The sequence below is a fragment of the Hemicordylus capensis genome, chromosome 1 (genome assembly GCF_027244095.1).
Source record: "Hemicordylus capensis ecotype Gifberg chromosome 1, rHemCap1.1.pri, whole genome shotgun sequence".
In the NCBI taxonomy this organism is placed as follows: Eukaryota; Metazoa; Chordata; class Lepidosauria; order Squamata; family Cordylidae; genus Hemicordylus; species Hemicordylus capensis.
This window is the reverse complement of record NC_069657.1, coordinates 216,317,385-216,333,585: the sequence shown is the minus strand read 5'-3', so window position 1 is coordinate 216,333,585 and position 16,201 is coordinate 216,317,385. Positions and strand designations below refer to the sequence as shown.

The following is a 16,201-nucleotide window of genomic DNA, read 5'->3' as shown; positions in this document are numbered from 1 at the left end:
AAAGGTCTTGGGACATGTCAGAATCCAAAGGGATGCGTATATTAAAAAGTGATTTTAATATACAGGCTAAAACTCACCAGCCTGCTGTGGCATTTGATATGCTTAGAAACCAGGATGACTGAGATAGGTTTGCACAACATATGTCTGTGTCTCTTTGTAGGCTCTATGTACAGAATGCTCACACAAATTAACACGCTTCTCTTGACTTTTGTGCTAAGCAGGGAGCAGGTGTACGTCTTTCTAAATGGTTCTCTTTTGGAATAGCAATGTCCTCATCCAGTACCCGTGCTGCTGCTTGCAATTCAGGGCCACAACTAGCATTAACTTGAGGGATTGATTTTCATTGGTTGGGTACCTGAAGCAGCTTGAGCCATCTGAGAGATGAAGGCAACAGAAAAATCATTCTTCAGAAACGTATTTGTTAGGGATGCAGGGGGGAGGACACGTAAGAGTCTTCTGTTCATTCGGATATGGTGTGGCAGGTAGAAAAATGGTGTCTGAAATACAGAGGGATAATCCAGAGGTCTTCTTGATATACCCAGTGCTTTTTCTTGCTGTCCTAGTGTACATTAGTGCCTTATGTGCAAGAGACGTTTTGGAATGCTTTGTCTGCATCAACAGGGAGAAGATCCAGTTTATTCGGACTGAAGGAACCCCAGGGCTGGTGCGCTTATCTAGTGATGCAGACCTTGTCATGTTGCTAAGGTACGTGGTGCTGCTCTGCTATGAATATATGTGGGATATACTGTTTATCAGATCAACATATTTACCGTATGTGAACTGATATAGTGACCTCAGTAATCTCTCTCTTCAGTTCTTCAGAATGCAACTGGGGGGGCTACAGTCAAGGATTCAGATACAGGAATTATTAGTGCTAAGTTTCCAAATTGTTACTCACTTTTAGTCAATGAAATTCAGTCATTTTTTTAAAAAAAAGTCAATCCAGATAGGGTTAATTTGGTCCTAAATTGTCATTATGTAGAAGAATGTTAAATGTATATAATAGAACAACATTGTAGACTGAACGTATACACACACGGCATATTTTTACAAACATGCTTAGCGTTTCATTTTCTTGGCCCATTTCAACTCTCTTTGTCCAGTGTATGTTCACACAAATGTCCACCTCCCCAAATTACTTGTGAAAGGTTTAATGCTATCTTCTAATAGAAAAATGATGTAATTGCCCTATTGCAGTTGTGCATCTAAATGCAAAGGTTGAAATTTAGAAAAGTAAAGATGCTGAATAGCAGAAGAAAAGGGATGTGACTATGGTCAGGAAGTGGCTGGGCTTTTTCAGAGCACGCGTTTTGGAACTAGAAAAAAGGCTGTAGTTGCATTATTGTAGCTATGGGCTTAGATGCAAAGGTGGGCACACATAAAACAAAATGAAAAGTGAAACATGCTAGATTGTGGAGAAAAAAGGGGCAGGACATTAGCTAGGAGGAGCCATACTGCAAGATTTCTGTTTGCATCATTAATGCAAAATGCTTGTTTCTCTTTAAAGAGGAACATTATTTTACAAGAATAAACCAGGAAGTGGGACTCTAACAGCTTTGGTTCAAGGGATGTGTTGTGAACAGTACATCTTCCTTGCAGCACATTACACAAAAACCCTTGGTGTTGTCGCTTCTTCCTTTTAATTATACTTTAAAAACTATGTGGTCACCCTAGCCCTAGGAAGATGTGTTTACGTACCACCCAGAGGTGAGGCAGGAAGCCATGTCCGTGTGTGTGTGTGTATTTGCTCTTGTGCCCATTGTCCATTCATTGGACCTTGCTTTTATGGATAGAGGTCTTGGCCTGTAGACTTAATGCACGTATGATCAAATTATGATCTACAAAACTGAAGTATACTGTTCACATCAGTCGCATTACATTCTAGGGCCCCTATGCACTTACAACATCCAAAGCACGGATATCAGGTGCACTAAAGGGATGGGGCTGGCAGATATTATCACATTACTCCCATGTGTATCCAAGAACATCTGCATGGTGTGTTTGTCACACAGCACTGAGACTTTCTCTGTCTTATTCATCCCTCAGGTGAGCTCATAAAGTTTTTGAAACACAGAATTGTACTGTGAGGAGTTGCAGCCTTATCTGAAGACCCATGCCATTGTAATGTAGAAACTATAATACATGTATCAGTCAACTCAGCGAGTTTAAACAGGAACTGAATATATTTAGACCAAATCTAAATGATATGGGAGTCCCCTTCTTCTCTTTCCCTCCTGTGACCTCTGTTACTATAAAATATATAAAATAAACAACACCATACTGAAAGTTTCCCATCCCTAGTTCACGTCATTGACTGCTATTTGCAAAGACAGGCAAACTTGAAGCACAGTTGCATAATGTCCCTTTTTTCTACTTCTCGATATTATAGGAGAGAGAAAGGAGATTGGGGCTGCTACTTTTGATGATATGATGTGGGATAAAGGATCTTACACGAAACTATGGCACTGCATCCATGAATAAGAGCATTGCAGTGATTTTTCAGTTCATGAGAGGAGAAATTGGAATCCCATGCTAATTCCATCCTTCCATGTTGCAACACTTGCACATATACATGTAGTAATTTTAGCATATAATGGCATGAATTAGCTCAAAGAGAGAAATTGAAACAGTCTGGTTGTGTAACGTCTGTTCAAGTTCTGTTCCATGTGATTCAGTTTTTATTTTGTATCCTGAAATTCTGCCCCCACCCTTTTAAAGTTCAAAGCTGAATTATAATAATGCTATACTACCTCCATGGTTTTGGTGGGAATGTTATAGTGGCTTTTAAGATCCCGCCATTATGATGTCTATTGAAAGCACAGAAAAGTCACTGAAGTGGACCATTATTATTGTGTTTATAGTTAACATATTGTTCAAAATGTGTTCTTAAAATTCTGATTAGGCTTGCAGGGATTAACTAATTTATCTAGTGAAAGTCATGTTAAATGTAATACTAGAAATGATTTAGATGTGGTATTGCATAACAGAACTCCATCCGTTCTGCTGATCCTTGTATTTAATCTCACAAAGTGAAAATAAAGAGTAACAGAATAGAGAACCAAAAGAAAGTAGACTCTCTTTAAACTGATTAGCAGGTGCAGGTAAAAAGGAGTTGTGATTATATTTCCTTTTGTTGGCTGATGTCTAAACAGCTTCACTGACTGTCAGTCTATTTCTTAGCACAATCCCCACATGCTGGGGCTAACCTTTAAAGCCCTACATGGCTTGGGGCCAGGTGAAGAAGGATCCTGTACTGCTACATACATGAGCCTGCCCACACCCTAATGCATCCTTGGAGGTGGGACAAAGAAGAGAGCCATCTCAGCTGTGGCTCCCCACCTTGAGAATGCTTTCTCCAGAGAGGCTCACTTGGCACCAACTGTGATGTCATTTTGGCACCAGGGTTAGCGTTAATGACTTTTTTATTTCCTCAGGTCATTTAACATTTTATGTATGTCCCTTTGTGCTATTTATATGACTTTGTTTTGATTTTTATTGTTTTTGTTGCTGTTCTGCATTGTGTGCTGGCTTGGAAACACTTGTAAATTGGCAATGACTGACTTAGTTTGGATCATGCCATTAAATCTCTGACTTTGTTGAAGGATAGGTCAGAAATGTAATTAAAAGGGGCATGATCATCACTAAGCATTACTGAAATAAACTAGACAAGTTAGTTGTGACTGCCATTAATTTTCACAGGACTTAGTCTGGATCCTGCCAGACTGACTCACTATAAATAAATGAAAGTTCTTTGGCGTGGTTTCTGTCTTTTACACCAATGGGCTATGCGCCTGCGCAGAGACCTTGTCAGAATCTAACAAGCTAAGTTCTTCTGCTTTGGGCTGGAACCCCGCCCCCAGCTGCTATATGCGGCTGTGCCACTCCTCATCCCCTCAGTCTTTCATCATCCGCGCTTCAGTCAACACTGTGGAATCTGCTGCTCGACAACGAGTAGGATTATTGCCTATCCCCTTGTTGTTTTTTCCTGCTTCTTCTCTCTTCTTACTTTACTTTTCATGTAGTAGCCGTTTTTCTTGGCGTTTTATTTTTGTTCAGGTTTTTCCCTCCTTGGAGCTCCGATCCCGGCTGGAATGGAGCGTGGTGGCCAGCCTATGGCATTTATGCCAGGCACAACAAACTTCAAAAAATGTGTTCGCAGTGGATCTAAGATCCCTTCCCCTGATACTCATACCGAGTGTCTTCTTTGTTTGGGGGAATCCCACATTGTTGTGATCTGTCCTCATTGCCAGAGGTTTACCAAACAGGCTCGCAATAATAGGGCTTCCTGCCTGCACACAGCCCTGTGGGACCTGGCTTTCCATTCGTCAGAGGCCTTGTCACTGAAAAGGAGAGTTAAGGCTTTGTCAGCACAGCCTGACTGTCCTGAATCAGTTTCCATGGGGGTAGATACTCCAGCCTCAGTACCAGTATTGGAACCAACCCCCCCGCCGCCGCCATTGTCGTTCATCCGACAGTTTTGAGCACTTCAGTGCACTCGGAGAACTTGCCTCGGCACCATCTGCCAGCTGGACCTGATCGTTCTACAGTCCCCTCGGTGTCGAAACAGAAGAAAAAGAAGCCGAAGCTGCCTTGGGACTTGCTGGTGGGACAACACCTTTCTCCAATCCCGAAGAAAAAGAAAGAGGCATCGGCGTCTGCATCTGGGGGCCCGGTGGCCAAGAAGCCTAAGTTGGTGTCATGGCTCAGACCTCTGACTCAGAAGAGTCAGAGGAGGAACAGGAGGACTTGGTTGGGAGTGCAGACTCAGAGGCACAGCAACAGGATTTGGCAGGGAGAACAGAATCTGGAGCTGAGGAATCGGAACAGTTGCCAGACATGAGGACACAGGAGGCTGATCAGGAGGAGGCGGGGATTTTGCCTTTCTTGAGAAGATGTCACAAGAGGAAGGCTCAGTGGGAGACACACAGGTGCAGGATATCACTGGAGAGGAAGTAGAAGTGCTGACTCAGGAAAGCCTGATTGGCTGCTGGTTATCTTGAGCCATATATTAAGCAGTCTGTTAGTTGCACAGATTGCTGTCAGCAACTTTCGCTTACTGCAGACCGTGTTCCTATTTAGAATTCCTCAACCTTTCAAGTTCCAGTTTGCCCTTGTTCTGTTCTTCCTGCTCTGTTGTCCCTTGTTCCATTAATTCCTTGCTCCATTGTCTCTTGTTCTGTTCATTCCTTGCTCTGTTGTTTTCTTTTCAGTTATTACTCATTTATCATAGAGAGGGGTACCTAGTTTAGTTCAGGGGACTTTATTCGTTTACTACTATTTTTCTTTGTGAGTCTTTTGTTTTCCTTCGTGCAGCTTCGCTGCTACTTTCTGTTTAACTCACAAGAGAATTGCTGAAGAGGTTGTAAATCCTGTTGGGTTAGCCGAGCTAACAGATTTACGACAGTTGGATTCACTCTTGACTGGAGATTCATTGGAATCCGAGCAGGCACGCCCGCATAGAGAACTGTCGGTGGCAACGGATGAGCCAGGCTATGTTTCATTGGGGGGAGGAGGCCTATTTGCCAGACAAGCCCGCAGAAGATGCGTTGTGGTTGCCTCGGTGTCAGTCTCCCCCTCATCAGCTTCAAGGGCATCTTTCTCCTAGGGATCGCAGCTCACGTTGGGGTTCAGAAGATAAATCCTCTGTTTACAGACAGGATCGGGACTGGGACCGCCGTGAACCGTTATACACGGATCGATACCGTGGGTCAGAGCATTGCTCCCCTTTGGATGAGGTGGCGCCTTCATATGGTGTTTGGCACCGAGACTCTGGTTCTTATGAATGCTATCAAGGGGACTATCGTTCCGACTACTCGAATTATGGGAGGCCTTGATATGGTCCTCGCTACCTGGATGATCCTGCATACGGGAGGTCCGGATCTGTTCAGGACAGCTTTGAGCCGCCCTTTCACTCTGAAGGGAGGCCGCGCTCTCAATCCCCGCATCGTTCCCCTCGGGATCATCTGGAGCAGTGCAACTCGCCTCCTGCGGCTCCTGATATGCAGCAAGCCTCGCTCTCTACCCAGGTACTGCCAGCTGAGCTTCCATTCTCAGTACCGATGGATAAAAGTGGCAAGCTGGAATCCCCTATGGTCTTGGTGGCGGTGGCCCAAGCTTCTTCAGTACCGCTTGAGTCAGAAGATGACAGTGCTTCTATCTCCCCAGAATCGGAAGGTTTATCATCCAGGGGATCCTCTCCCCTGGATATACAGTCGGACTCTAAACTGTTTTTCGCCATCGGAAGATCTCAAACAGTATTCTGCGTACATAGCCAGAATGGCTTCAGCCTTAGGCATGAGCCTAGGTACACAACAGAAGGGGGAATTGGACCCTTTATTTAGCTTTATTGATGCGGAGGCCAGGGTACCGGCCACTCTAACCCTTGGGTCATGAAAAGTCACTGGAAAAAGCCACTGGGGGTCATGAAAAGTCACTGGAAGAAGCCAGCAACTCTATCGCACACTTGGAGAACTTTTATAGGGTGCCGTTGCAGGATGATACTGCGTTCCTAAGGAGTCATCCTACTCCTAATTCCATTGTTGTAGAGGCATCTCTACAGAAGACAAGGGGACACAGCCAGTCAGCACTGGGTGACATGGAGGGCAGAAAATTGGACTCCTTTGGGAGAAGGCTCTATTCAGCCTCAGCTCTTCACTTGAGGGTGGCTAATTATCAGGCCTACAATGCCAGATATAATCACTTCCTGTGGGATAAGGTAACCCCCTTTCTAGATCTCCTACAGCACGTTAAGCGTGATCATGCCAAGGCGTTCCTGCGGGAAGGAATACAAGTTGCCAAGCAAGAACTATACTCAGCCAGACACTTGGTGGAGTGCGCGGCTAAAGTGATGGCCACGTCGGTGGCTCTCTGGCGGCATGCCTGGCTGTGTTCTTCTGGATTGACCTCTGAGGCCCATGCTAGAGTGGAGGACCTTCCCTTTGAGGGCTTGAGCCTCTTTGTGGAGAAAACTGATGATAGGCTTCAGAAAGTCCAGAAGCTGCACAGCACATTAAGGTCCATGTCCTATTCCTCTCCATCTCTCAAGCCGCAGAAGCCTTCCAGGTGGTCCCCATACCAACAGAAGACTCCATCTCATCAACAGTTGGCTTCGGAATGTTGCTTTTGGGGCAACAGGTACCAGTCTCGATTCAAGCCAGGGGCACAGCCTTCCAAAAACACCAGCCTTCCAAAAACACTGCCCGAGTACCTTTCCTAAGAAGCAATGACCCTGGGAGCTTTCGGACTCACCTTGCCCCATTTTCCGCCAAAAGGGACAAGGTGACCACAGACCAGTGGGTCCTCACGGTCATACATTTGGGTTACGCCCTCGGGTTCTGTGTGATGCCACCCATGTCCGGGGTCATGTCAACGCCTTTTACTCTAGAACTGGACCAGGAAGTCGCCGCTCTCCTGTCAAAAGATGTGATAGAACTGGTCACCAATCAGGGGAGTCCCGGGTTCTATTCCCGGTATTTCATCGTACCGAAACCAGATGGAGGTCAGCATCCTATATTGGACCTCAGGGCCCTGAACAGGTACCTAGTGTACAGGTGTTTCTGAATGCTATTGGTGCCTACCATACTGGCCATTCTCAAGAAAGACATGTGAATGGTTTCGCTAGATTTAGAGGACACGTACTAACACATCTTGATACCTCCGCATTGAAGATTTCTCCGATTTCAGATAGTGGAGATCACCTATCAATTCAAGGCATTGCCGTTTGGCCTTACGAGGCACCCAGGGTTTTTACAAAATGTCTGGCCCCTGGGGTGGCTTTCCTGCAGGAGCAAGGTGTGCAGATCCTGCCATATCTGGACGATTGGCTCATAAGAACATAAGAACAGCCCTGCTGGATCAGGCTCAAGGCCCATCTAGTCCAGCATCCTGTTTCGCACAGTGGCCCACCAGATGCCGCTGGAAGCCACAGGCAGGAGTTGAGTGCATGCCCTCTCTCCTGCCATTGCTCCCCTGCAACTGGTACTCAGAGGCACACCCTTGAGGCTGGAGGTGGCCCACAGCCCTCTGACTAGTAGCCATTGATAGACCTCTCCTCCATGAAGTCATCCAAACCCCTCTTAAAGCCATCCAGGTTGTTGGCTGTCACCACATCCTGTGGCAGAGAGTTCCACAAGTGGATCACACATTGTGTGAAAAAGTACTTCCATTTGTTGGTCCTAGACCTCCTGGCAATCAATTTCATGGAGTGACCCCTGGTTCTAGTGTTGTGTGAGAGGGAAAAGAATATCTCTCTCTCCACTTTCTCCACGCCATGCATGATTTTATAGACCTCTATCATGTCTCCCCACAGTCGTCTTTTTTCTAAACTAAAAAGCCCCAGGTGTTGTAGTCTTGCCTCGTAAGAAAGGTGCTCTAGGCCCCTGATCATCTTGGTTGCCCTCTTCTGTACCTTCTCCAGTTCAACAATGTCCTTTTTAAGATGTGGTGACCAGAATTGTATGCAGTACTCCAAGTGTGGTCGCACCATAGTTTTGTATAAGGGCATTATAATGTTAGCCATTTTATTTTCAATCCCCTTCCTAATGATCACTAGCATGGAATTTGCCTTTTTCACAGCTGCCGCACATTGAATAGACACTTTCAACGAGCTGTCAGCCACAACCCCAAGATCCCTTTCCTGGTCCGTCACCGACAGCTCATATCCCATCAGCATATACTTGAAGTTGGGGTTTTTCGTTCCAGTGTGCATCACTTTACACTTGCTAACATTGAACCGCATTTGCCATTTTGTTGCCCACTCCCCCAGTTTGGAGAGATCCTTTTGGAGCTGCTCACAATCCATTTGGGATTTCACTACCCGGAAGAGTTTGGTATCATCTGCAAATTTGGCCACATCGCTGCTTACCCCTGCTTCTAGATCATTTATGAATAAATTAAAAAGCACCGGTCCCAGTACAGATCCCTGGGGGACCCCACTTCTTACTTCCCTCCATTGTGAAAACTCTCCATTTATACCTACCCTCTGTTTTCTGTCTTTCAACCAGTTAGCAATCCACACATATACTTGTCCCTTTATTCCATGACAGCTAAGTTTCCTCAGGAGTCTTTGATGAGGAACTTTGTCAAAAGCTTTTTGGAAGTCCAGGTAGACTATGTTAACTGGATCACCTTTATCCACATACTTGTTGACACTCTCAAAGAACGCCAAAAGGTTGGTGAGGCAAGATTTACCTTTGCGGAAGCCATGCTGGCTCACTCCCAGCAGGGCCTGTTCTTCTAGGTGCTTTACAATTTTATCCTTGATGATGCTTTCCATCAATTTGCCTGGAACGGACGTTAGGCTAACCGGCCTGTAATTTCCCGGATCGCCCCTGGATCCCTTTTTGAAAATCGGTGTTACATTTGCAACTCTCCAGTCCTCTGGTACAGAGCCCGATTTCAGGGATAAGTTAAATATTTTAGCAAGGAGGTCGGCAATTTCACATTTGAGTTCCTTGAGGACTCTTGGATGGATGCCATCCGGCCCTGGTGATTTGTTAGCTTTCAGTTTTTCTAGACAGTTTAGAACATCATCCCTTGTCACTTCTATCAGACTCAGCTCTCTAGCCTCCATCCCTAAAAAGCCTGGTTCAGGAACAGGTATATGCTCAGTATCCTCTGCCGTGAAGACAGACGCAAAGAACTCATTCAGTTTCTCTGCAACCTCCATATCCTCCTTAATAATCCCTTTCACTCCCTCATTGTCTAATGGCCCAACTGCCTCCCTGGCAGGTTTCCTGCTTCTGATGTACTTAAAGAAGTTTTTGTTATTCCCCTTGATACTTTTGGCTAAATGTTCCTCAAACTCTCTTTTTGCCTCCCTTATTGTCACCTTGCATTTCTTTTGCCAGAGTTTGTGTTCCTTTCTGTTCTTTTTGTTTGGACAGGCCTTCCAATTTCGGAAGGAAGTCTTCTTCCCTTTTATGGCTTCCTTGATGGTACCCGTTAGCCATGCTGGCATCCTCCTGGACTTAGTGGTACCTTTCCTCCTTTTGGGTATACAATCTAACTGGGCTTCTAGTATTGTGGTTTTGAGTAAACGCCATGCACTCTGGAGCGAAGTGACTCTCCTGATTTTCCCCCTCAGCTTTCTTTTCACCATACTCCTCATTTTGGAGAAGTTTCCTCTTTTGAAATTTAAAATGTCTGTGTTTGACATCCTTGGTGATTCTCTCCCCGCATGTATGCTGAATTTGATGGCACTGTGGTCACTGTTCCCTAAAGGGTCGATGACACTGACATCATGCACCAGGTCCTGGGTGTCACTCAGAATTAGGTCCAAGGTCGCCTTCTCTCTGGTCGGTTCCATGACCAACTGTTCTAAGGCACAGTCATTTAGCATATCTAGAAATTTGACCTCTTTGTCCTGACTTGAATGTGAATTTACCCAGTCTATGTGTAGGTAGTTGAAATCACCCATAATTACAGCCCTGCCTCTCCTTGATGCCTCCCTGATTTCCTCCTGCAACTCCCAGTCACTGTCGGCATTTTGATCCGGAGGGCGATAGCATGTCCCCAGTAGCACGATTCCTTTCCGGCCTTGTATAGTCACTCACAGGGTTTCTGTGGAGGACTCCAGTCCACCTAGGTTTTCTAGCTTGTTAGATTCTATCCCTTCTTTAACATACAGTGCTACCCCTCCTCCAAGGCGCCCCTCCCTGTCCTTTCTATAGAGTTTATACCCAGGGATAACACTGTCCCACCGGTTCTCACTGTTCCACCATGTTTCTGTTATGCCTACTATATCTATTTCTGCATTAGCAACCAAGCACTCCAGCTCACCCATCTTGTCTCGGAGGCTTCTGGCATTGGCATACAAGCACCTATACACTGAATCTTTCCCCTGATGTATGCTATTCCTTTGACTCTTTGACTTGCTGGCACAGCCTCCCGTCTGCTCTTTATGCAGTTCTGCTCCGTCCCCATCTGTTTTATTTGAATTCTTTGCAGCCTCACACTTTAAAGGATGGCTTTTGCCAAACGGGATACTGCCCAGCTCCCATCGGCTGTTCCCCAGGTGTCATTTTAAAAGCTGCTTTGCAACCTTTTTGATTATAAGCGCCAGCAGTCTGGTTCCATCTTGGTTCAAGTGCAGCCCGTCCCTTTTGTACAGGCCTTGCTTGCCCCAAAATGTGTCCCAGTGCCTAACAAATCTAAAGCCCTCCTCCCGGCACCAACGTCTCATCCACACATTGAAACCCCTCAGCTCTGCCTGTCTCACTGTACTTGCGCGTGGAACAGGTAGCATTTCTGAGAATGCTACCTTGGGGGTCCTGGATTTCAAAATGCTACCTATCAGCCTAAATTTGGCTTCCAGGACCTCCCGACTGCATTTCCCCACATCGTTGGTGCCGACGTGCACCACGACAGCTGTCTCCTCCCCAGCACTGCCTAGGAGCCTGTCTAGACGCTGCGTAATGTCCGCAACCTTCGCACCAGGCAGGCAAGTCACCATGCAGTCAACACGCAGGTCACAAACCCATCTCTCTGTCCCCCTAATGATCGAATCACCAACTACAAGGAGGCCCCCACCCCCAGAGGAGTATCCCCTGTGTGAGAGGATATGGGCTCATCATCCACGGAAGGGGTCCCTTCTAAAGGAGCATTTCCCTCTTCCTCAGACCGATGTCCTCCTCGCCCAAGACCTTCATTCTCCCTGACAGCAGAGGAGCTACCAGCCCTGGAGTGGGATGCCTCTATCACATCCCTGAAGGTCTCATCCACATGCCTCTCTGTCTCCCTGAGCTTCTCCAGATCCGCCACCTTGGTCTCAAGGGAACAGATTTGTTCCCTGAGAGCCAGGAGCTCCTTGCACCGAGCACACACCCATGACTTCTGCCCATGGGGCAAATAGTCATACATGTGGAACTCTGTGCAATACACTGGGAAGTGCCCCTTCCCCTGCTGACCTTCTATCTTCATACTGTTTTAGTTGGCTGTTTACAGTATTTAGGGAGCTTATTGTCCGTTTAATAGTTTATTAGGATAGGTCTCAGCTGTAATGGTCAGCTATTTAACTGTCCAAACAGCCTTTCCCAAGAATATGAGGGATACGAGGGAGGGATATGTACTTACGTTCTCCACCAGGCTCCTTGTGATCCTTGTGATCGCAGGGGCTTGTTCCAGGCTCCCCCGCACACTTCCCGCTAAACTCCTGCAAAACTCCTATGTCCTGTTTGCTATCCCTGTTCGCTATGCTCTGTTCGCTATGCTCTCGGGCCTACACCTCATATGTAGAGTTGCCTTCCAACTGTCACACAGGATGGGAGTCAAAGGAAGGAATGTGGGGCCCCTCCCAGCCCTAGCTGACTCCACCGCCACTACCAAGTAACACTGCCTTTAGGTAACCCTAAGAACTCCTAGCCCTGTTATATGTTAACCCTAACAAGTAACCCTAACAAGTAACACACACAGAGATGGAGATACTAAGACCTACCCCTTAGAGAGAAACAGCCCCTGCTAAACTCCCCTCTTGGTTTGTTTGAAGTGGAAAAGGATAGATGTTTAGAAGGCCTTGCTCAGCTTCTCAGCTGTGTCTGCTCTTCCCAGAGTTGCCTTCCAACCAGCTCATTCTGGCGAGCTCCAGACCAGAAGTCTTGAAGACCCTCAGCAGGGTTGTGGATACTCTGCAGGTTCTGGGTTTCCAGGTCAACTTCAAAAAATCGCAACTGGAACCAACCCGCAGAATTCAATTCAATTCAATGGACTGATTTTCAATACAACTTTGGAGAAAGTCACGTCTTCGTGGAGCCTTCTGGTCCTGTCTCTGGATCTGTGGCACTGTTGCATGGCACATGCGGTGTCACCTCACGCGGTCTACCTCCCAGGGGCCCTGAGGACAAGTTGAGCCGCATGAGGTCGGTCTCCCATGAATTGACCTTGGACCAGGGAGTTCTGGAGACAATATTTGCACAATGGGGTGTTCCAGTCATGGGCGTGTTTGCCTCCTAAGACAATGCTTGGTGCGCCCTCTATTGCTCTGGGGGGAGGGCGATGCTTTCATCCTATCTTGGACAGGCCCTCTGAGATACCTGTTTCTCCCATTTCCTCTTATTCTGAAGGTGCTGAGCAAACTGAGATTGGAGCAAGCCAGGGCCATCCTGCTAGCCCCTTGGTGGCCCTGGAGGCCTTGGTTTCTGTCCCTGAGGAGGATGGCTGCAGCCTTAATGCGCCTTCCCACTCTGCTGAATTTGCTGATGCGGGGGAGAGTCGGGTGTTCCACCCAGACGTTCGGTCCCTACATCTAACGGCCTGGAAGGTTCTGCCGATTATCCGCAGAGACTCACGGACCAATTGATGGCAGCACCGAAGCGGTCCACTAGAAAATCTTATGACTATAAATGGACTCACTTCTGTTCCTTTGCTAACCTACATGAGTATGATGTGTCTCAACCTTCTGTACAAAATGTATGTAGTTATCTGCTCATGCTTAAAGAATCAGGTCTGAAGCTCTCGTTCCTTAAGGTACATTTGGCTGCCATTGTGGCACATTCCCCAGCATCCCGGCCTTCATGGTTTAAAGACCTGATAGTTAAGGGTTGCTTGAAAAGCCTGTCACATGTTTTCCCCGATGATCCCATTATGGCTCCAGCCTGGGATCTATCTGTGGTTCTGGCTGGGTTGATGAGGCCTCCCTTTGGGCCCTTGGCTTCTATCGAGCCCTGTCTCCTGGCATGGAAGGTAGCCTTCCTGGTGATTCTACAGTTCCCTTAGTCTCATTCACATAGCACTAAACCATGGTTGAGCATTTCATTTAAACCAGACAAATGTGTGTGGCAATATTTTTGTTTTGGTATTAAGGTGTAGCCTTTTTTTTAAAAAAAGCAACCCTATCAGAAATAAAGTTGTGTCACTGCTCAGTCCAGCTTTTATTTTTGCCTTTAGGGAGAGGCAAAAAGTAAGGAAATGTATTCTTCTGTGCTCTGATACATGTTGGCTTCGGGTCAGCAATATAAATTGCATTATGGCAAGAGTGTGTAACCGTTTCTCCACCCATGATTTTTCCACTCCAAATTGTGCCTCCTCAAGTAGCTTCCCCATCAGAATTTTCAAATGTGTGTTTGAGATCATTTTAGATAAACAGTTTGGGATTAAAAGGGCATTGCTAGAAAGTATTAGGTCGTGTTTCAAAGAAATCATGTTTTTTCATTTTCCTTCTAGTTTATTTGAAGAGGAAATAATGTCATATGTGCCACCACATGCCTTACTTCATCCCAGTTATTGCCAGTCACCACGAGGCTCCCCAGTGTCCTCTCCGCAAAACTCTCCAGGTAAGCCCTGTTGTCGTTTGCTGCAAGGATTTTAGAGTAAACCAGGTAGGATTTCTTCTCATTTCGTGTTGTGGCCTGCCATAGCAAAATATTATAAGCTTCGTGAGCATAGGTAGTTGGTGTACACGTTGGGTGATGCAACTGCATTTCCTGTGTGTGCTTTATAGACATCTGAATGCCTTTCTCAACATCTTCATAATCCATGAGCATGTTATCTATCAATGGGATATTTTAGGATATATTTTGCTTTACTGGACAGAAACATAATATGATATTTCTGTCTCTGGTATTGGAATGTTTTCTGTCTCTAGCATAGATGGGAAGATCTGTAATAATTGTTTTTAGTCTCTCGCATGTGTCAAATGAGTGCCCACAAGTATGGGCTAGAATACCATTCCTTTTTTATTCTTCTCACAGTTTTGCCTATGCTTACAATTTATTTTCAAAAATAACTACAGACTTGTTTTAATAGACTTTTCAGTCTGTTGTAATTTGGGGAGTGGAGTCCTGTAAAAATATGATCTGGTGATGAGGTATCTTTTGTTAACAGGTGGTAGTTTCTAGTGGTGTTGTGCAACTAGTTTATTTTGGTAAATTATTGCTAATCAAGAAAGTCTGCTATTGATTATCTCCAGTTTCTAATGTAATTAGGATGATTTTTATTATTATTTTTTTTGCTTCTGAGTAGATATTCATTTAGATCCATATACTTTTGTTTCTATCTAAAGAACTTTGTCAAGGGGTTTATAAAGTTAGTGTGCTGAACATGGACCAGTTTTACAGAGCTCTTTCCCCAGTCAGATGGCTTTATGCTCTCATTTGGATGACCTAGATAGTCATAAATTATGTATCCTAAAATACACACATGCAGACACGCTGTAGTTATCAGCCCCTCCTCTCCTCTAAAGCGTAAACCGGAAGTGAACCCTATCCTGACAGACAGGCTGGTGAACTCCAGGGATCAGCCAATCAACAAACTGGTGGGACCTAGAGAGCAATGAAGAGGAAGAGATGGGTTCCTTTGATAGAAGCAGCTAGGCCGGAGGTGAGAGAAGCATGGGTGGAAAAGGCTTAGTGAAGAGCAATAGAGTTTTGCTCCCTCATGATCAAAAGCTAGCCTGGATATTTCTCTCATTGAAGGACCTCTGCAGATCCTTTGGAGACAGGATTGCAGGAAGCTTGATTCTCATCAGATGGTGGGTGAATTTTCAAGGAAAAGGGGATTCAGCCCAGGGAACAGTTTCTTAGTCAAATTTTGTGTTAGAAACTTGTATTTCTTTTGTGTGCTTTGTAAATCCATGATACTGTTCTAGGATCATTTATCTGTAAGCTTAAAGGTGCTTTTGTATTTTCTTACATCCATGTTCTTTGCAACTGGGTAACCATGATTTTAAAGTGTGCTGCCCCAATATCATCTGGGGTGCTTTTTGAAGTATTCCTGTAACCACTGAGTATTGCTTTTGTTTACCTGTAACGAAAAGTTGAGAGAGCCTGAGACGGAAGCTGTCTGTAGTATTTTGAATAAAGCTGTTTTTTCTTTTTGTTCTTTGCATTTGAAAAGCCTCTCTGAGTGGATTTTGCCTCAGAAGAAAGGGGGCTGGAAGGGGATCTCACTCTGGTGCACACATATGCCTCTGGAGCTCGGCAGCTGTTAGTTTTTTCACCATGTGTAAGCTTGCATGTGGAAGGTTTTTGTATACTTTTCCAGTAGCAAAAGCAGGAGAGTTCCCCTGGGATTTCCACCCAAACCCAGAGGAGGTATTTAAACTCTGTCAATAAGTGGGTGGTGGTGGCAGCCATTTTTGAAACTACCAAAAGTACATGAAAGTTTAAAGACCCCTACTAACTTGACAAAGAGGCACCTCTTAACATGGTGATTCTCTTTATTTAGCAGGGGGAGAGTAACTGGCCCTATCCACCCCCAGCACAGTACC

General features: G+C 45.6%; 1 protein-coding gene across 7 annotated transcripts in view; it reads left to right on the top strand.

Moving 5' to 3' along the window:
• HECW2 (HECT, C2 and WW domain containing E3 ubiquitin protein ligase 2) overlaps positions 1 to 16,201 on the top strand; it is a 259,192-nt gene that overhangs the window by 194,881 nt on the left and 48,110 nt on the right. For all 7 annotated transcript variants that reach the window (XM_053283122.1, XM_053283121.1, XM_053283118.1 and 4 more), the window contains 2 exons: positions 622 to 705; positions 14,158 to 14,267. In XM_053283122.1, coding sequence (XP_053139097.1) covers positions 622 to 705; positions 14,158 to 14,267 — 194 coding nt within the window. The remainder of the gene's footprint in view (positions 1 to 621; positions 706 to 14,157; positions 14,268 to 16,201) is intronic.